Source organism: Microcaecilia unicolor, chromosome 4 (genome assembly GCF_901765095.1).
Source record: "Microcaecilia unicolor chromosome 4, aMicUni1.1, whole genome shotgun sequence".
NCBI classification, from domain to species: Eukaryota; Metazoa; Chordata; class Amphibia; order Gymnophiona; family Siphonopidae; genus Microcaecilia; species Microcaecilia unicolor.
The window spans coordinates 231,161,196-231,182,454 of NC_044034.1; the positions used below are offsets into that span (position 1 = coordinate 231,161,196).

General features: G+C 43.9%; 1 protein-coding gene across 1 annotated transcript in view; it reads left to right on the forward strand.

Moving 5' to 3' along the window:
• HERC2 (HECT and RLD domain containing E3 ubiquitin protein ligase 2) overlaps positions 1–21,259 on the forward strand; it is a 921,269-nt gene that overhangs the window by 11,571 nt on the left and 888,439 nt on the right. Inside the window, 1 exon segment of the mRNA XM_030201308.1 lies at positions 13,292–13,397. Within this exon segment, the coding sequence (XP_030057168.1) occupies positions 13,292–13,397 (106 nt within the window).

Sequence of the window (21,259 nt, forward strand, 5' to 3'; positions counted from 1 at the left end):
GTCTTACATGTCAATCAGACTATTTATCTTCCTTCCTTTCGAAGGGAAGATTATCCAGAAGAGTTTGCGTCTCTTCGTTTCTTAGACATTCGGAGAGCCTTGTTTAGGTACCTGCAGGTTTCTAACGAGTTTCGTCGCTTGGATCATCTCTTTGTGCTCTTGGTGGGCTCGAGGAGAGGTGAAGCGGCTTCCATTGCACGTTGGATTAAGGAGGCCATTGGGGCGGCGTATATCTTACAAGGCTGGTCGCCCCCAGGGGCCCTGAGGGCCCAATCTACTCGAACCCAGGCTGCTTCTTGGGCGGAGATGTCTGCCTTGTCTGTGGAAGAGATTTGTTGAGCGGCTACTTGGGCGTCGCGCCATACTTTCGTGAAGCATTACAGATTGGACTGTCTGCTCGGGAAGATGCGAGATTTGGGGCGGGAGTGTTGGCACGGGGTGCGTCGGCTTCCCACCCCACATAGGGATTAATTTGGTACATCCCACCAGTTCCTGGTTTCATCTGCTGCAGGCGACAAGGAAGGTCAAATTATGTCTTACCTGATAATTTTCTTTCCTTTAACCGCAGCAGATGAATCCAGGATCCCTCCCTAGCTCAGCCGACTGTTTCCGCGAGGAGTAGATGGTTTTTCCTTCCGGGTTCTTCTTGCAGAGTTCAGACACATATGAGGACACGGAAGGGATTCCTGTTTTGTGGAACAAGTGGAAATTGATTCAAGTTTGTTTGGTTCTCTGTTTTTAATAGTGAGGATGGTTCTTGTTGTTATTTGTTGCGTATTCTTGCCTTGGTTACTGCTTACGAACGACATACTAACTGGCAAAGGGGCTGGCCATCTGCTGTCACTGCCTTCAGTTTGTTTATCTCTATCTCCATCTGCTGGTAGACAGACTTAACCCACCAGTTCCTGGATTCATCTGCTGCGGTTAAAGGAAAGAAAATTATCAGGTAAGACATAATTTTACCATACTAATCTCTCTATATAAAAGGCAACACCAATGTTCTATGAAGCCTCCAGCCGGAAGTGTGAAGGGGGCGAGATATCCGGTTTCCCTATGAGTGTCTGCCCCGCCCTCTCTGTAACACAGTCAGTGAAGGAAAACAGCAGAGCACGAAATCAAATCGCTGGCTCTGTAACAGTGAAGGACTCAGAGGGGGGAGGGGAGAGAGGCCAGAGGGCAGGGACACACACACTCCCACATGCACACAGAAGAAAACATTGCTAGCCCCCGTTTCATTTGCATCAGAAACGGGGCTTTTTTTACTAGTATGTACAATATTTGGTGTTGAAGAAATAGAAGGGGAGATTGAAGAGCTACTTATATAGATGCTGAGTTGGTGCTTTGAGAATGTATTAATGAATAAAGTGAGGAGGTCTTTGTCGAGAAGTAAGTGGCATTAGAATCTGCTGATGGTAGTAAGCCAATAGGCTCTGGAATATGCACAAGATACCATAGAGCCTTGCTGAGTGAGGTGCCTTTAAAATTTGCTTAGAATAATATTTTTTGCCTGTTCAATAAAATCTTTTGAATTAAATCTGTGGTTCTATATGCATTCTCAGTAGTGAGAGTAGAGTTTTCCTCCATTTGCTTTCTAAATGTTGAAGTTGGCGTTTCAGCAAGAGGAGAGACTAGCTATGTCCTAATCATAGCAATAGCTTGGATGGGTGCAAGTGTGTCTGAAAGGCAGGAATTCCATTAAAATGATTTGTTTCCTCTAGAATATTAGCAGAGAAATCTTCAAGGTCAAATGGAAGGATAAGTTGAAATCTATCCAATTTTAGATTTTCTAAATCTCTGTAAACCTTAATCTTAAAAGATGACCTTTTCGGTTGAGATGGAAGACTAGCAACAAGGAGGAAACGATCTGTTCATAGAAGAGAAAGAGAACTAAGAGTAATTCTTAAATTGAACTGTTAGGACACTCTGCCATTAAGTGTCCTGTAGCTGTGAATTTTGCACCACTTAGAATAGTGTAGATTCAGAAACTGCAACCCATTTTGAGCTGGGACGCATGGTTTCTGAGATATTGTCAAAAATGGGCGGAATATTGTTTATTACATTTCCGCCCGGGAAAATGGAAGACACATCAACATAAAATGGCTAGCCAGATTTTTGCGGCAGCCAAACTGACAGTGGCAAGGGCTTGGAAACAGACGGAGATGCCACAAATTCAAGCTGTAAAAATTAAACTTGATTATTTGTACCAGATGTCAAAACTGACCGCATTGAGAAAAGGCCACTTACTTAGGTTTCATCAAATTTGGCAACCATATGAGCAGATGAGAGAATCACACATCATCACATTAAGTGGGAGCGGGGGAGGGGGAGGAAAGGGTGAGGGTTTGTTAGAGTTGGTTTGCAAACTTTATTATGAAAGAAGAAGTAATTAAGTTGTGTACATGTTGACATTTGCAGATCTGAATGGTTGTAACTATTATGTTAAAATATAATAAAGAAATAAAAAAAAATGGGATTTTATTAAATCTCTTGTAACAAAATGCCCCTTTCAGCAAACCACTGTGCCAAAGGTATTAAAGGAAAGACTTTCATATTTTATCTGTTAGTAGCTCTGGTTAAAATGATTAATATGTGTTAATTTTGTGCAGCTGGAAGCTATAGTTTTCCTGAGATACTGCACTGAAAATTGTCATATTGAGACTCCATTTTCTTCGAGGGAGAGATGCTGGACCCAGGAGCAGAAGGGAGGGGGAGATGCTGGGCAATGGGAAGGAGGGGAGGGTAGCAAAAGGGAGAGATGCTGGACCTAGGGGGGAGGAGGAGAAGGGAGAAAAGGAAGCAGGAGAAAGATTAGACAGAGGTAGAAAAGAAAGAAAGACAGGAAAAAGCTAAAAGGCAAAAATAGATATGTCAAACAGATGTAGCGAGGGACCGGAACAACATAGGAGAAAGAGGAGAAATGACAAATGGTCAGCAGCCACTGAAAACAGAGGTAGCTGAAGATAAGACAGGAACGCTGAAAATAGAAACTGGGTCCAATTATTTATGTTTATATATACATACAGTGCACTCCATTTAAGTGTACGTCGGATAAGCGCATGCTCTGTTTAACTGCATGCCGTATTTTGGTCCCGTTTTTGGCGCCATCAATTTCTATGGGGACAAACTTCGGTTTAGCACACCTCTGATAAGTAAAAGATTTGCTTATATGCATGGTTTAAGACCGCTCCTGTGCAGGAAAGACTTCGCATAAGGGCACGCATGGAATATGGAAGCCGATTGGCACATGACAAAGGGGCGATAAATTTGAAATCTCATTGGTTAACTGCCACAGGCAGAATAAGCGAAAGAAAGTTGTTAGAGTGTACACTGGAGTTGTCGTCGTCGCGCAACTGTAAGACTTTAACACTGGCTGAACGAATAGAAGTTCTTTAAAAAATTAGAAAACAAACAAACATCTATTGCTAAAGAATATGATGTCAATCCCAGTCAAATTTCACATATCTTGAAGCAGAAAGATCAGCTTCTGGAAGACTGGCAAAACAATATAAATCCACACAGGAAATGTAAACGCGCGGGAAATGCTGAGGATGTAGAAGATGCTCTTCTTCGTTGTTTTTCTCAAGTCAGGAGCAGACAGTTTCCTGTCAGTGGTCCACTGCTTATGGGGAAAGCTAATCAGCTAGCTGAAAGTCTTGGACTAACTGAATTCAAAGCCACTGTTGAATGGTTGGAAAGATGGAAGGAGAGGAACAACATAAAATTAAAGAAACAGCATGGTGAAAAACAAGACGCTGATGACTTTGGTGCTGAAAATTGGGTTCTTTCAGTTCTTCCTACCATCTTGAATGAGTTTGCACCTTGTGACATTTTCAATGCTGACGAAAACGATCTCTACTGGCGAGCGATTCCTGATGGAACACTTGCATTCAAACAAGCCGAAACTACAGGAAGTAAAACGTCAAAGGACCAACTGATGATCCTCCTTTGCTGCAATATGGATGGGAGTGAGAAGTTGGAACCCCTCGTCATTGGAAAGAGCAAACAGCCCTGTTTCAAGAATGTTAGGTGACTTCCTGTGTCATACGAGGCTAACACAAATTTATGGATGACTGGGAAAATTTGGAAACAGTGGCTAAAGATGTTAAACACTAGAGTGCGGGCACAAAAGCGTCAGATATTGTTGCTTTGTGATAATTGTGCTGGACACAGTGATGATATCAGGCTAACGTCAAGGTGGTCTTCCTGCCACCAAACACTACCTCTCTGATCCCAACCTATGGATCATGGCATAATAGCCAATTTCAAACAACATTATTGGGCTTGTGTGCTACGTCATCTGATGAGCGTTATGGATGACCAGACTGGCAAGGATAAACGTGCTGTTGAACTGGCTTGTAATGTATCACTGTTGGATTCCCTACATATGCAGAAAGAAGCCTGGAATCATGATACACAGGCAACCATTGTGAACTGCTACAAGCGGGCAAGCTTTGTTAAGGATGTGGAAAGGGACGAAACAGATGCAGCTGTTGCAAACCCGTCAGATGAACAGGCTATTGATGTCGAGATATGCTCCTACACGTAGGCAGCAACGGCTGATGATGAAACAGATGATGAAATGAGCAGCGAGGCACATGCTGACGAAATTTAACAACCTCCTCCTGTCACTTTTGCAAGAGCACTGGAGAGTCTCAACACCATGCGCACCTATCTGGAGGCCACTGGATGTCAGCTAAACACGCTGTGATTGACTGAGAGAGACCTGGAGGAGGGGCATAATCGAAACAGAAGTCCAAGTAGTTTTTTTGATTTGGGGTGACGGGAGACAAGTTAGTGCGAGTGCTGAAGAGTTCCAAAAGAAGAGTTCCCCGGCCACGAGCCGTTCCGTTCCTACGCGCACGCTGGTGACAGCACAGACCCGGCTTCTTTCTTCTTCCACCCTGCTTGTAATGAGCCTGTACCTCCCCCTCCCTCCCTCCCCCCTCCTCGCAGCACTAGATAAAAGCTGACGATCTGTGCTCCTGGATCTGGATCGATTATGGGGACGACTTGTTTTTTTGAGTGAAAGACGTCCATAAAGGACGTCCTTGGCATGCGCAGAGCAGCCAGCATAACACTTGGCTGCTCTGCGCATGCTCAACTGGCCGACTGGCTTTGAAGGAAATCCCATGCAAATGAGCTAGCAGCGATCAGCTCATTTGCATTTGATTTCCTTGATTCATGCCCGTCCCTTACCGATTCGCTAAGGAATCGGTAAGGGAAGGGCTTTAATGATTTTTTTAGTGCATCTTGGTCCTAGAATGCTCCATCTCCTTACACACACCCCAGAGATTTCTTCAGACCGTCCCTTTGTCTTGTGTGTGGAGGAGTGGCCTAGTGGTTAGGGTGGTGGACTTTGGTCCTGGGGAACTGAGGAACTGAGTTCGATTCCCACCTCAGGCACAGGCAGCTCCTTGTGACTCTGGGCAAGTCACTTAACCCTCCATTGCCCCAGGTACAAATAAGTACCTGTATACAATATGTAAGCTGCATTGAGCCTGCCATGAGTGGGAAAGCGCGGGGTACAAATGTAACAAAAAAAATATTAACCACTTATCTGTCCAGCATAGCTTATCTCTCCAGCACAAGATTGCCTGCAGCTGGCCAAACACACCAGGGGAACTTACAAGCAATCTATTTTTTTTTTTTTGTTACATTTGTACCCCGCGCTTTTCCACTCGTGGCAGGCTCAATGCAGCTTACATGGGGCAATGAAGGGTTAAGTGACTTGCCCAGAGTCACAAGGAGCTGCCTGTGCCTGAAGTGGGAATCAAACTCAGTTCCTCAGTTCCCCAGGACCAAAGTCCACCACCCTAACCACTAGGCCACTGCTTCAGATCCTTAGATCTGGTCTTGCTGGACCTTACAGAACATAAATTACAGTACGTTTCTAGAAGAGCGCAGAATGCTCAGAGGGCTCTAGCACGGGAGACAATGTGCACGCCAAAGATTAGTGTAAATACCATTCAAGTGTCAAACTGATGTGAATGAGGTCATTTCCTATTCCCTCCCAATGCTTGGAGAACGTCACAGAAAACAAAGCCATCCTTACTGCTGAAAACCTAATGCCAGCTCGGAGCAGGAGTTGGGGTGCTTGTAGAGAGGATTTTCCATGATTCTTTCTTTACAACTTGATGATTTTTATTTAGTTTGGAAGCAGAAGGAAGCCCGTGCAAGCCCCTAAGCACTGATAGTGAGAGACGAATGTGTGCGAGTTGGAGCAAACCCGAAAGTGAAAGCACACATCTGCGCCTGTTCTGCGCTTAAATACAAGCCTTTCAAGTAAAAATAAAATAAAATATTGAAAAGCATATATTTAAAGGCATAGAAAACAGGCATTAGTGTGTGCTTCACTTTTGGGTTTGCCTGGTACATAAGCACAAGAGCTGAGCTTACCACAGAATTCTGATCATATGCCAAGCACGTTCCCCTTTTGCTTTTATATTGCATTTATAATTGGATACTATTTCCTTTGAGCATCGGTGAGCTAGTTTTCTGCGCTGTTCTGACGGTATGGGTTCTGCGCTATTGGCTTTACCGCGGGAGTTCTGAGCATCAGCCTGTTTGGTAGCTGGTTTTACTAAACCCATTATTAATATAATTTTTTATGTTTAAATTATTTTTATTCAAACAATACAACAATAACAAAACTGTTCTTGTAACAAAAAAGAATTTTAAATTTCTTCTCCTCCTCCCTCTTCTATCCCCCCCAACCCTCCCCCCCCTTTTTGTTCTATGACTAACATCACATTATTTATAAATTCAATAGATGACGTCACGCAGATGGAGTTAACGTGCTCCAAAGAGGTGTCCACAGTTGTTGAAATTTTTCCCCCTCTTGTGATTCAGAGTCAACAATCCTCACCCTCTCTATCCGCATCATTAACATTTTCGACCGCCACTGCTGGATGGTAGGAGCGTTAGGCGACAGCCACTCTGTTAGAATAATTTGCTTGCCAACTATCACAGCCCTAGCGACGAAAGCCGTAAAGCCCTTCGCCAAAGGCTGCCGCAGCTGGGGTTGGCCAAACAGTAGAGCCGGACTATAACTCCAACGCTGGTGCCAAATTGTGTTGACATATTTTATGGTGGCCTTCCAGATTCCTTCTATGTTTTTGCATGTCCAAAACGTGCCCTAAGGTGGCACCCTCTGCTCCACACTTCGGGCACTCCCCCCAGGATGACAGACCCATATAAAACGCTCTTCTAGGGGGTATGTGCGAAAAATAAATTTATACTGTAATTCCCAATGTGTGGACTGGTATGTCACTCGTCTGATTGATAGTATGTGAGACTGTACCAATGTTGGCGCAATATCTGTCCTAAGATCTATTGTCCACTGCTGAGATAGGGTTTTATAATCTGGTTCTGGCATGGTATCTTTTATGTGTCTATGATGGTGAGAGAGTGGCACTTTTTGCTGGGCTTCCAAGGAGAAAGCTAACGCAAGTTCCTCCTGGGTGTCCTCCGCCAGGTGCTCCCAGGGTAGGGATGCTACATAATGTTTTAATTGTTCGTAATAAAACCGTTCTCCATCAAGAAGGTCATACTCTTTTTTTCAAGACTTCGAATGATTTCATGCGCCCCTCCCGGGTCAACACCTGCAGCAGGTACTCCAATCCACGTTTTTTCCATCTCTTAAATGTCCCGTACATACGGCCCGGTTCAAAGGCCATGTTGTCACAAATGGGTAAGTATGGTGAAACCTTTGTAGAAAAATGATGCATCCTACAAACCCATTTCCAGGTCGCCACCGCTGTTCCCATGATCAGGGATTGTCGCAAGACCTGCGGAACGGGCGCTCCAGTCGAGTGCAAGTAGTTGCTGAAATGAATCCCCAAGGTAAGGCCCAGTTCCACTGGGGTATCTGAAAAGTCACTTGTTCCCGGAACCAATCATTCACGTTTCTCATTCCACTGGCCACATTAAAGTACCTCACACTCAGCAGTCCTAAGCCTCCGTATTCCACTGGTGTACATAGTACCCTCACAGGCAATCGAGCTCTTTTACCGCACCAAAGGTATTTTTGTGTTAGTCTGTCCAACTCTTGCTCATCCTTATTCAGATACAGTGGTAAAGTTTGCAGGACGTATAACCACTTCGGGGCAATGATCATATTGTATAAGGCTATTCGGCCCAACAGAGAGAGGGGCAGTGTTGTCCATGCTTGTAGACTATTTCTAGTATCCCTTAATAGTCTCTGTATATTAAGATCGTATAACTCCCTCATCTCCGCTGGAACCAGGACTCCTAAATATTTGAATTTACCCTGGGCCACCTGGAATGGTATCTGTCTTCCCCCGACTCCCCCCCCCCCCCCCCCCCCCCCCCCCATGTGTGTCCTAGCTGTAATGCCACCGATTTTGACAAGTTTAATTGGAATCCTGATATGTGCCCATATTGCTTAATGTGTTCTAACAGAACCTCTGTAGATCTTTGTGGGTTGGTCAACATTAGCAGCAAATCGTCAGCATACGCCAGCACTTTTGTTGACTGTCTCCCCACCTGGACCCCCTCAACTCTTTTTTTCTGTTTTCAATGTGCGCAGCAGAGGTTCCAATTCCAGTATGAACAGCAAGGGAGAGAGGGGGCAGTCCTGCCTAGTGCCCTGCTCTATTTCAAATTCACTGCCCCGCAGGCCGTTTACCAACACTCTCGCCGTGGGGTGGCAGTAAAGAACTTTAATTATATTTAAGAACCTACCATTAAAGCCCATATGCTCAAGCGTCTGAAACAGGTAATCCCATTGCACCCGATCAAACGCTTTTTCAGCGTCTAAGCTGAGTACCCAAGCCGGCTCAGCTTTCTCTATACAAACTGCCATTGTCAAAAGTAATCTGCGAACATTTTGGGTAGTTTGTCGGCCTCTCACAAATCCTACCTGTTCTTTACCTATTAAGTGGGGCAGGCAGTCTGCTAATCTTTCGGCCATCACCTTGGCCAGTATCTTAGTATCTACATTAAGAAGTGATATGGGCCTATAAGCATCTGCCCTGTCCGGTGACCCCTCCAGGTTTAGGGATTAAAGTGATTAGTGCCTGATTTGCGTATGGAGGGAACTGGCCTGCGTCTATTACACCCTCATAGTATTCTAACAAGGAAGCTAATGCCTCTGGGGACAGCATTTTATAGTACTTCCCCCGTGAAACCGTCTGGACCCGGGGCCGAACGGAGCTTTAATCCTTTGATCGCCCCTTTCAACTCTTCCAAGGTCAAAGGAGCATTTAATCCCTCTCTCTATTCCTCGGTCAACCCGTCCAAACCAGCTTTCCGCAGATAATTCCCCGTTGATCACTCTCACCAACAAGGGACCTGCTTTATTCCCAAATCTACTTAATTTGTATTTGCAATATAGGGAAGACCGTGTCTCCCGTTCATGCAGAAGGGTATTCAGCGCTAACTGAACCACCCTCAATGCTTCCAAGGACTCTGGAGTGGATTTACGCATGTGTGTGCGCCTTGCCTTTTGGAATTGCTTCTCTAAATGTAAGATACTGGCTTGTTGTCGCTTACGCCTGGAACTACAGTAAGCAATAATATCTCCCCTTAGCACTGCTTTGGATGCGTTCCAAAACAGCACCGGTTGTGCCCCATTGTGAGTGATATATGCTTCCCACTTTTCGTGCAGGTATGCCTGAAATTGCACATCTCCCTGTAAATAAGCCGGGAACCGCCATCCCTTTCCCCCCTCTCTGTCTGCCGGGATAGTGATATCCAACCATATAAGAGCGTGATCCGAGATTTCCTCGGGACCCACCTCTGCAGACTGCACCCAGGGGAACACGGTGGACTCTACCAATATATAGTCTAGACGTGCCAAGGTACCATGTGCCTCTTTACACCTTCGTCCCTGATAGTGTGGGGAGGAAGGGCTCGATGTATCTAGTTCAGGATCTGAGGCCATATTGAAATCCCCCAAAACTATCAATTTTGCTGTTTTGTATTGCAAACAGGCATTAACCAGAGCTGTATAAAAACCAGGTATGTATCCGTTAGGGCCATATACATTTACCAATATAAACTCTACCCCCTGTATCCAAACCTTCAAAATTAGATACCTCCCCTGGCCTCCCTGTGTCAACAAATTAACTTTGCACGGGAGTCCTTTCCGGATTAAGATCGCTAAACCGCCTTTCCGCCCCTGCGCCGCCACTGCATGACACTCTCCCACCCAGGTCTTGTTCAGTTTAGCATGTTCCTGGTCATTCAACCGTGTTTCCTGCAGGCAGGCAATGTCTGCTTTGTGCCTACGTAACGCCTGCAAGATCTTATAGCGTTTCGTGGGGGTGCTAACCCCCCCCCCCCCCCCCACATTCCATGATACTATCCGTGCTGGCATAATGCTTCTGTATCTGCCTTCGCGACCAACCCTTGATCTCCATTTCCGTCTATTCGGCTTCCCCCCCCCCCCATAAGTGGTTTACCTCCCTCTAGTGTACAGATACCAATTGGTTTCGTGTAACTCCACCTTCTCTTCGCACTTAGTCTAGTGATGTTTAGTAGTCCCCTGCTCCAACTAGAATTTTCCCCTCCCAAACCCCCCCCCCCCCATGCCTCCCTTTATCTACCACCCTTTCCATGCTCCAGGCTCTACCTGGTTATGGAACTGAATCACGCAAACAGGCTTGGGACCCCCACCCGCAGTACCCAAATGCGTGTGAATTGCCCTTGTCTTTTACTCACATACAGTCCAACTTCTGTGTCCCTTTTATGTTAAGGCCTGGTGTCTTACTCTTGTCCTGGACTGTAAATGTTATTGTCCTGGAGATACCTCTGTGCAGCTGCCACAGTATGGAATGTGTGCCATTGGTCCTGCATCAGCACCTTCAGTTGTGCTGGATATTGCAAAGCAAAGCGGATTTTTTTTGTTGATTAAAGTTGTACACAATGGGTGGAACAGTTTACGTCTTGTTTGTACCTCTGCTGAAAAGTCTTGGAAAATTAAGATATTCCTCCCATTATATTTAAAAGTCTCCCTCTTCACGCAAAAACCTTGCAGGATTTCTTGTTTGTGTCTATAGTTTAACAGCTTGGCTACCACAACTCGTGGCCTGCCTTGTGCCTCCATTTTTCTCCCCACTCGGTGGGCCCGCTCTACCACCACTGGCACCATAGAATCTGTTAGTGCCAGCTCTTTCGATAGCCACGTCTCCAACCATACCTCCAAGTTGCGCTCCGGGAGCGATTCAGGGAGTCCCACCAGCCGTATATTGTTCCGGCGGGAACGATTCTCCAGATCTTCCAACCTGGAGGCATGTGTCTTCATCTGTTGCTGCAGGCTGCTTATATCTGGGCCATAGGCGCGCACATCATCCTCGACCGCCGCCACATGCACCTCTGCATCGCTCACGCGGGTTTGCAGACCTGCCAGTGTGGCCTGGATCCCTTCCAGTTTCCGGTTCAATGCCATCCATTTCGGCTCCCATGCTTTTGTCATTGCGGAGGTGAGTTGTTCCCACTGGGCCTCCGAAAACACCATCGGCGTCTTGTGCACGCCGTCCGCCATTTTATTTTCGCCGACAGCAGTTTTAGTTTTTTCTTTTTTGCTGGGCTTCGGTGCCTTTATCGCCGGCGAGCTTCGGAGGTATCTATCCATGCGGGGTTCACACGCTTCACTACTAGAAAATATTCCAACAGTGATCTCTAGTTTGCTGAAGTTGCGGGTGAGGGTTCTGGAGCTAGTGCAGCTGGCTGCTGCCTAGCTCATAGCACCACGTGATCCGCCTTAATATAATTTTTATTTGTTTTTTTCCCCTTTTTCTTTGTTTGGGCTAAAATAATGGATGACGTATGTTGGACCCCATTTTTAGCGTGAATTCATGCTTCGTTTTTTTTTTTTTGTGCTTTATTTGGCATTGCCTCTTTGTGAGCAAGCATAACTTTTGCTGGAATTTGTTGTATATACTGATTATAGTTTGTAGCTTTACTAGTTGTAGCTCCTGTTTAAAGTTATTGTTTGTTTATATTGCCTTTTCTATTTATGAAAATGCCAGTATATGTTGTTGTAGTATCATTGGGTACGTCTTTGGTGGTTCACACCTTCTTTTAGTTTGAGTAATATGTCATGAATAGCAGCAATTGTGATGGCTAAACTGGTGGAGTGCACTTGTGAGTAGACTGAATGAATGCCTAGATTTTTTTTGAGAGGTGTGTGCCTGTGTGTTTATGGTTTTTAATTTAATATTTTGCATAGGCTGCTTTCTGTTTGTGCTTGATGTATCTTCTTGACAAAATTTGGTTGCAATGTTACAGTCTCACCTTTTATTTATTATTTTTGTTTATTACTTGTTTTCTTATTTAGTTTTTCTTGTTTTTATTTGCTTTTTCCTTCTTTGTAGGTCTTTTTTTTTTTTTTTTTTTTCTTCAAGGTTTCTTTTGCCCTTCTGTCTTCTGGTATGCTTCCCTGACGCTGTCACTTAGTTTTCAAGAGGCCCCTTGAAGTAGGTGTTATATTGAAACATGTTGGGTATTTGATACATGTGGAAAAAAACAATGAAGTGATTAGTGGGAGGTTAATTGGTTTTTATTTATTTTAGTACATTTCTACCCCACATTTACCCACATGAGCAGACGCAATGTGGCTTACAATAAATCAGGATACAAAACAGGACAATGATGGCCCAGAAACAGAAAGTGACAGGAGGGGTAGGAACAGGGGATAACACAGGGTAGATGACAGGGGTGAAGCGACTGACGGCAAGTTTTGCATAAGTGTTCTAGTTTCTATGTTTATATACTATGTTTAATTTGTGTGTTTTATAAATGTACTAGTAAAAAAAGCCCCGTTTCTGATGCAAATGAAACGAGGGCTAGCAAGGTTTTCTTCAGAGTGTGCATGTGGGAGTGTCCCTGCCCTCTGCTCTCTCTCCCTCCCCTCCCCCCTTGGAGTCCAGTCCTTCAGTGTTGTTTCCTGCTGTGCTGTGTTTGTGTTACAGAGAGAGGGAGGGCATCTCTCTCCTCCCCCCTCTGAGTCCTTCACTGTTACAGAGAGAGGGATTTCGTGCTGTGCTGTTTTCCTTCACTCATGGGGAAACCGGATATCTCTGGCGCTTCACACTTCCTGCTGGAGGCTTCATAGAACGTTGGGGTTGCCTTTTATATATATAGATATTTATTTGTGTATTGCAATTAAAAATGTGTGATTAATTTGTTCAGATTTTCTAATATGTTGATTAATAATGGATTAAAGGCTTCTCTTTACAGCTTGATATGTGTGTTATGAAGGAAAATGCATGCTTTATTTTTTTGGCACATCTTTTGCTGGGAATAATGCTTGATTCTCTTTTTTTAGCTTGCATTTACACGGGATGGACTTTGTGGTCTCTGGAATGAAATGGTTAAAGATGGTGAAATTATATATGATGGAACAGAACTAGCACAAAATGGAGAACGAAAAGGTAGAGTTCTTTTTTTTTTTTTTTTTAATATCTGTCTGTATACTGCCATATAAATATGGTGTTGGCCAAAAGTGTTGGCGTCCTTGATCAGCTTGTATGAATGAATTCCTAAGTAAACACAAGCTGATGTGCCCTCTACGTGGTACAAAATTAAGTATGATATCTTTCTAGAAATGTATATACATAGTTTACTATTTATTTGCTGATTTGTATTGATTCAAAATATAACCGTAAATATGGCAGGTGCAAAAATGGGTGGACACCCTTTCAGTCAATACTTCATAATGCTTCTTTGGGCAGGAATAATGGCATCAAATGTTTCTTGAAGCCTGGGATAAAAAAAAAAGAAAAATCTAACAATGTAATTCCTCTGCTTTTATAGTGAACACTGGTTACTAGTTTTGTACCGAATTCCTCTTAAAATTCTAACATTAGCAGATAGAGTTCTTTCCGTATGTACTCCTACGTTTCTTAGTTGTGTCCTCATCCCCTGTACTCAGTCCCGCATCTTGTGCTCAACACAATAGAATCTTATTATTCTCTTACTGTGTAATCAGATTTGAAACTACTCAAACTCTTGTTTCAAGGTAGTAGTGCCATCTCTATGGAATCAACTCTCTGTGGGCATTGAACTAGAGCCCGCTAACAAGACTTTTAAGCAAAAACTAAAAACCTATTTTACTACAGCATTTGCCCCAGACTGATAGGCAAATACTCGTCACTGCTTGCTAATCCTGTAGTTACTTTACCTTGGTTTTGTCTCTTTGCCCTACACTTGCCTCCCTGCTCTGTCTCCTCCCTTAGTTGCTTTTCTCTTGTCCTTCACCCTTGAGCGGTACCTAATATTCATATATCAAATTATGTAACCTAGGCCTCCTAAAGTGTGTCTCCATTACTCACCCTTTTTCAAATTGCTTTCTATGTATTTCCCTTTCATATTTCAACATTGTAAACCACCTAGGTATGCATTAATGATTGACGTTATTTCAAAGTGAACCATGTGTGGTCAAGTCAGTACTTTTTTTTATTAATGCTTCTTTGAGCAGGAATAACAGCATCAGATGTTTCTCCGTGGACGAGCTCTCGCATATGGATACAAGGGTTATTGGACATTTTTGCTCTCACTGATTGCAATTTTACCAAGTTGCCTACTGGCACTGCTGAGTATGTAGCTCAATGCACAGTTTCACCTTCATTGGGAAGTAAGTAATCACCTTTTTGGACCTGGGAAGCAGCATGTTTCACTTAATGCTAGGAACAGTGAAGACGTAAGATTTCTTAGTTTGACATCATTTTGGACAATACAACAACTGTCTCCACTGGCTATTATCATTAAAATCTGGCTGGTAAGCCTGAGGGGGGACTGATAACGAGGGAGACGTTTTGTCCATCCTGGTCAACTGAACGGGGCATGGGACTGGGAGAACTGAGAAAATGGGAATACATTTATTATGATGGCATAAGGCCATGTTCCAGGAGGAGATGGAATGCCTATTGGCCCAGCAGGAAGCTATGTCATTGAGGGTATTAGCACTGGCCTTTCCAGGAACTCCAGCCCATCCTGGAGACCTATGCACTGTCTGCAGACAGTACATTGATACTGAGGCCTCAAAGGGCCATGGAGCCAGTCTCTACCAAAATGGTATTGATTTCCAGCTTTTTGGGTGGGAGGACCTCCTCTTGGAACGAGGGATTCTCTGTTCCTTGACACTCTCAGTCTGAGTTTAACCAACCCATGCAAGGCAGGCAGGGACTCTGAAGTCTCCTGGTGAGTTCTTCTGGATGTCCTGAAGTGGCACAATATCCTTTCTGAGGAAGGGTTCCTTGGTCTCCTTTCAGACCCCCTCCCCTCCACCTGAGGAGCTTTCCTTTTAAAAAAAAAAATCAGGGAGATGGCTAAGTTCATCTTATTGGAGTTAGAAACTGTGAATGAGCCCAGGGCCAAGAAGCTGGACATCTTTCCGTTTGATTCCCCTTCAAAAATGAAGCAGTAGCGGACTTCCCTCCTTATTGCAGGTAAAGAAGGTGGTTGACACTCTGTATAGATTTCAAAAGGCTCTGGAATTTGAGATGCTTGGGCCTTGTCACCATTCCATGGTGGTTGAGTCCGTTCCCAAAAGAGCTGAGAGTTTCAGGACTTGCTGCGAGGTGCCCCTGGGGGATGAGGCCCAGACTGTGGAGTATTTTGCAAAGTTGAATGCCGTTCTTGCCTCCTGCATAGTGTCCTACCAGATATTCATGAGATTGCACTTGGGGAACATTGTGCACAGTGTGGTGGTGTTCAAAGGCACTTTCCCTCAGGAGTAAGCTAAAGAACTCAGTGCGGGCAACATTCGCTTTTGATATAGCATTTGGAGTTTTGGCTGTGGGTATTGGGCTGAGCAGACTTGGTGGCTGCGTGCCTCAGACCTAGAGCATCGGTTCAGGAGAAGCTGGTGGATGTTCTGTGCTAGGGAGATAAACTTTTCAGTGACAAGGTGGAAGAGGTTGCAGACTTCCTGAAGAAACATTTGGATACCATCAAGTTGTTATCTCAGCTTACTTATGGCTCGTCTTCCTCACCCAGGAGGTACTTGGGTGAAGGGCAGAGGAGGGCCTACTACTCTCAAAGGCAGGAGTATCCTCCCCACTACCTCTCCTCTCCAGACTAGCCATGGATCTTGCTTCCTGTCAGAGGCAGCAGAGGGCCCAAAATTCCCATTCAGTTCCCCATTTGAAGCAAGGGAAAAGCTTTTGACTGACTGCAGAAGAACATAGTCACGATTCTTGTATCTGTTCTGGATGACCTTCTGACAGGAGGGAGGCTGAATTGTTTTCCTAGAAAGATGGCCTCTTGTATTTTCAGACTGGTGGGTACTCAAATTAGTCTAGACAGGATACACATTACAATTGGAGTGCATTCCTCTAAATTTCCCACTGAGAGGATCAAAGCTAAGCTCTTGGCCCCAGGAATTGGTTACAGAGGAACTCTCTTCCCTTTTACAGGCCAGTGTTTGAGCTCATTCCATCAAGGGGGAATAGGAAATGGATTTATTTCAAGTAATTCCTGGTCCCAAAGAAAGATGGTAGAATTTTGTCCCATCATAGACCTGTGGGCTCTGAACAAATTCCTGGCAAAACAGAAGTTCAGAATGGTTTCCATTCCTTGGGCTTCCTACTTCCAATGATTGAGGCTCAAGATTGGCTGTGCTCTCTGTACTTAAGACACCTTTACCTATGTACAGATATATCCCAGTCACAGGAGGTATCTGAGATGCTGCATAGGGAGGCACCACTACCAGCATTATATACTCCCATTCGGCCTTGCATCAGCTGCCAGGGTCTTTACCAGATGTTTAGTAGGAGTTGCAGCTTTGCTATGCAGACTTGGAGTACACGTTTCCCTATTTAGACAATTGGCTGATAAAGAGCACAGGAAGGGGCAACAGTATCAGTGTACAGAACCATGCGGGTGCTGGAGCTACTGGGATTGGTCATCAATTATTCCAAGTCCTATCTCAGCCCATCTGAACAATTGTTCATAGGAGCCCTGCTAGACATGACTCGAACCAGGGCTTTCCTCCCAGCCCAGTGGATAGAGGCTCTTGGTTCTGTGGTTCAAGAGGTCCATCGGAATCAGCAGGTATTAGCTCGGTAAATGTTGAGGTTGTTGCGCCACCTGGCCTCCACAGTTTGTCACTCCTGGCACAGCCCAATAGATCTTGTCTTCTCAATGGTCTTGGGGTAAGGGAAACCTGTGGGATGTCATTACTGTCACTTTTTCCTTCCAAAGTTCTCTGGCTGAAGGCTATTTCACAGCAATTTGGATAAAGGAATCCCATTCCAAATTTCACTGCACCACAAGACTGACGACGGATGTATCCAACCTAGGGTGGGGACCTCATGTAGATGGGCTTACTTTTGAGGTCAGCAGTCTGCTTAGGAGAGGCAGTACTAAATAAATCTCCTAGAAGTTAGAGCTATATGTAATGCCCTAAAGGCTTTCAGAGATCAGCTGGAGAACCAAATAATTTTGATACAATCAGGTTGCAGTGTACTGTGTCAGCAAGCAGGAAGGTATATGTCGGGAAGCAGTGAGCCATCTCCCATGTGATGAGTTGAAAGCCACTTACCTGACAGGGAGGAACAACTTTGTGGCAGAAAGACTGAGCCGAATCATGCAACCAAAGAATGGTCCTTGAATGGTGGGGGTTGTCCAGAAGATTTTCAAAGTAGTGCACTCCCTTGATGAGACTTTTGGCCACTTAAATCAACACAAACTTCCTCAGTTCTGTTCCAGGTTGGCATCCCATGGTAGATCATAAGAACATAAGAGTAGCCGTACTGGGTCAGACCAATGGACCATCTAGCCCAGTATCCTGTTTCCAACAGTGGCCAAGCCAGGTCACAAGTACCTGGCAGAAACCCAAATCGTGGCAACATTCCATGCTACAAATCCCAGGGCAAGCAATAGCTTCCCCATGTCTGTTTCAATAGCAGACTATGGACCTTTCCTCCAAGAACTTGTCCAAACCTTTTTTAAACCCAGAAATGCTAACCACTGTTACCACATCCTCCGACAAAGGGTTCCAGAGCTTAACTATTCATTGAGTGAAAAAATATTCCTTCCTATTTGTTTTAAAAGTATTTCCATGTAACTTGTGTATCCCCTATTCTTTGTACTTTTTGAAAGAGTAAAACATTGATTTACTTCTACCTGTTCTAAACCACTAAGGATTTTGTAGACCTCAATCATATCTCCTCTCATCGGTCTCTTTTCCAAGCTGAAGCGCCCTCATCTCTTTAGATTTCCTCATACGAGAGGCATTCCATTCCCTTTATCATTTTGGTCGCTTTTTGTTTAACCTTTTCTAATTCCGCTGTATCTTTTTTTTGAGATACAGTGACCAGAACTGAACGCAATACTCAAGGTGCGGTCGCACCATGGAGCGATACAAAGGCATTATAGTATTTTCAGTCTTATTCACCATCCCTTTCCTAATAATTCCTAGCATCCTGTTTGCTTTTTTGGCTGCCATCGAGTGCTTACCCCCAAGGTGGACTCTAGCACCAGGTAACAATGATTCGTATTATTCTTTCCAATGTGCATCACCTTGCATTTGTCCACATTAAATTTCATTTGCCATTTGGATGCCCAGTCTTCCAATTTCTTAAAGTCTTCCTGCAATATTTCACAGTCCACTCCTGTTTTAACAACCTTGAATAATTTTGTGTCATCTGCAAATTTAAACACATTACTCGTTGTTCTGATTTCTATATCATGTATAAATACGTTAAATAGCACCGGTCCCAGTACTGATCCATTCGGCACTCCACCCTACTCCACTGAGAGAAATTACCATTTAACCCTACCCTCTGTTTTCTGTCCAATAACCAATTCCTAATCCACACCAAAACCTTGCCTCCCATCCCATGACTCCTTAATTTTCTCAGGAGTCTCTCATTAGGAACTTTATCAAAAGCTTTCTGAAAATCTAGATACACTACATCAACCGGCTCACTTTTATCCACATGTTTATTCACGTCTCTAAAGAAATGAAGCAAATTGGTGAGCCAAGACTTCCCTTGGCTTGAAACATCTGAACATTGCAGCATTGCAAGATACATAGTAACATAGTAAATGATGGCAGATAAAGGCCTGCATGGTCCATCCAGTCTGCCCAGCAAGGTGACCAGAGCTGTACCTGCCACTCCAAGCAGGTTACACTTCTTCATAATCAATTATTGACATCACAAATGGGGCAATTAGCATTTTGCCACAACATCATTTACAATTTGGCAATTAAATTTGATACAATCTTGGAAGAGTCATTTTATAATTTTGTTAATATGATTAAAAATGAGAGAGAACAGTAGTCTGTAGGTATCATGCAAGAAAGTAAGACAAGCAGATCACAGCTCAGAAGGAAAAATCTTTTATTTTAATGGGGAGGACCTCACATAAAGTTGCCCATGCTAATTCACGTTTCAGGTAAATCTGACGCACAGGTAGTCGTCTGTTAGATTCTGAGGCTGTACAGTTGATACTGCTATCACCAAGCTTATATGCACTAGAAGATGTGGGCATTGCTTATATACCCTGTTTCCCCGAAAGTAAGACATCCCCCAAAAATAAGACCTAGTAGAGGTTTTCCTGAATTGGTAGATATAAGGCCTCTCCCGAAAGTAAGACCTAGCAAATTTTTGTTTGAAAGCAGGGCCGCCAAGAGCCGGACAAGGCTGCCCCCCCTCCACCCACCCTCCGTCGCTCCCGGAACTAACCTTAAACGTCTCCTTTCACCTTCGCAGCAAGCAGCAGCAGGGCAGACCTCTCCTTCCTTCTGTGCCCCGCCCTCACGGACGTTGCGTCAGACGAGGGCGGGACACGGAAGGAAGGAGTGGCCTGCCCTGCTGCTGCTTGCTGCAAAGGTGAAAGGAGGCATTTAAGGTTAGTTCCGGGAGTGACGGAGGGCGGGCGGGCCAACCCCGATCCAACCCCGATGTTTCCCCGAAAAATAAGACAGCCCCTGAAAATAAGACCTAGCACATTTTGGGGGTCAAAAATTAATATAAGACAGTGTCTTATTTTCGGGGAAACACGGTATATTAAAAATAAAAATAAATTAAAAACTTTTAATAATCGAAATCTGACTGTACAAAACACATACTTTAAGACATTTTTATTTAATTAAGATTTTTTCAAATATAAGTGTTTTTTTGTAAATAGGAAGTATACAGGGTCTGGAAGCCCTAATCTTAAGTGATTCAAAATGAAAGAAAAGTGGTCCAAATGGTAAAAGCAGTAATGCTGATCACACATTTACATAAATAAATTTAATGCGCTCCAGTGACGTTGGCCACTAAATGCCTTGATGGAGGAAGGATTCAGTAGCGCTTTAAGGGTAAAACCTCTAAGGCTCCTTTTACAAAGTGGTGGTGCTGCCGATTAGTGTGTGTGCTGAATATGAAGAAGAGCATGGGAATTGAATGGGTTTATTTGCATTCAGCACATGCTAATCTGTACTGCTGCTTTATAAGTGGAGCCCTTAATAATAATAATTAAAAAAAATTGTTAAAATAGAAAACAGTAATGAGAGAACATAAATGTCATGAATTCAAATAAAAAAACATTAATACAATATGAATTATGAATTTACATGACTAAAGTATTACAATGATTTTACATTAAAAACCTTGAAATCATAAATACTAAAGAAAAATACATAAAACTAGTACCTTAAAATACATATGATGACCACATTGTCTCTTCTTATAAGACCATTGAGAGGTTTTTCTTCTTGTATAAGCCTTGCATTAAAAAACAACCCCCAAAGCAAAAACTTTTATAGCATAGGTGAAATAAAAATATCCATCCCAACATGCCCTATCGGTCTGAGAGAGGCTGAATTTTTTCCAAAAAAGGTGGCTTCTTGTAACCTCAGACCAACGGGTTTCTTCAAGTAGTCCAGGAGGGTTACACCCTCAGTTGGCCTCAGCCCCTTCAAAATTGCCCACCAAGAGCTTCAGAATTCAGCTTCCTTTTTAAAGGCTTCCCCTAGTCGGAACAGATTTGATTGTGCAAGAAGGGAAGGGATTCTATTCCAAGTACTTACTAGTGCCCAAAAAGTCAGGGATTTTATCCTATCCTAGACCTAGGAAAAGTTCAGGATGGTTTCCATGGGCATCCTTTTCATGATTCATGCAAACGATTGGCAGTGCTCGCTGGACTTAAAGGATGCTTATACTCACATTCACGTATGTCCCAGTTGCAGGAGGTATCTCAGATTTCAAGTAGGGAAACACCACTACCAGTATCGCATTCTGTCATGTGGTCTCATGTCCTATCCCAAGATGTTTATAAAGTATCTTGCAGCATTGCTACG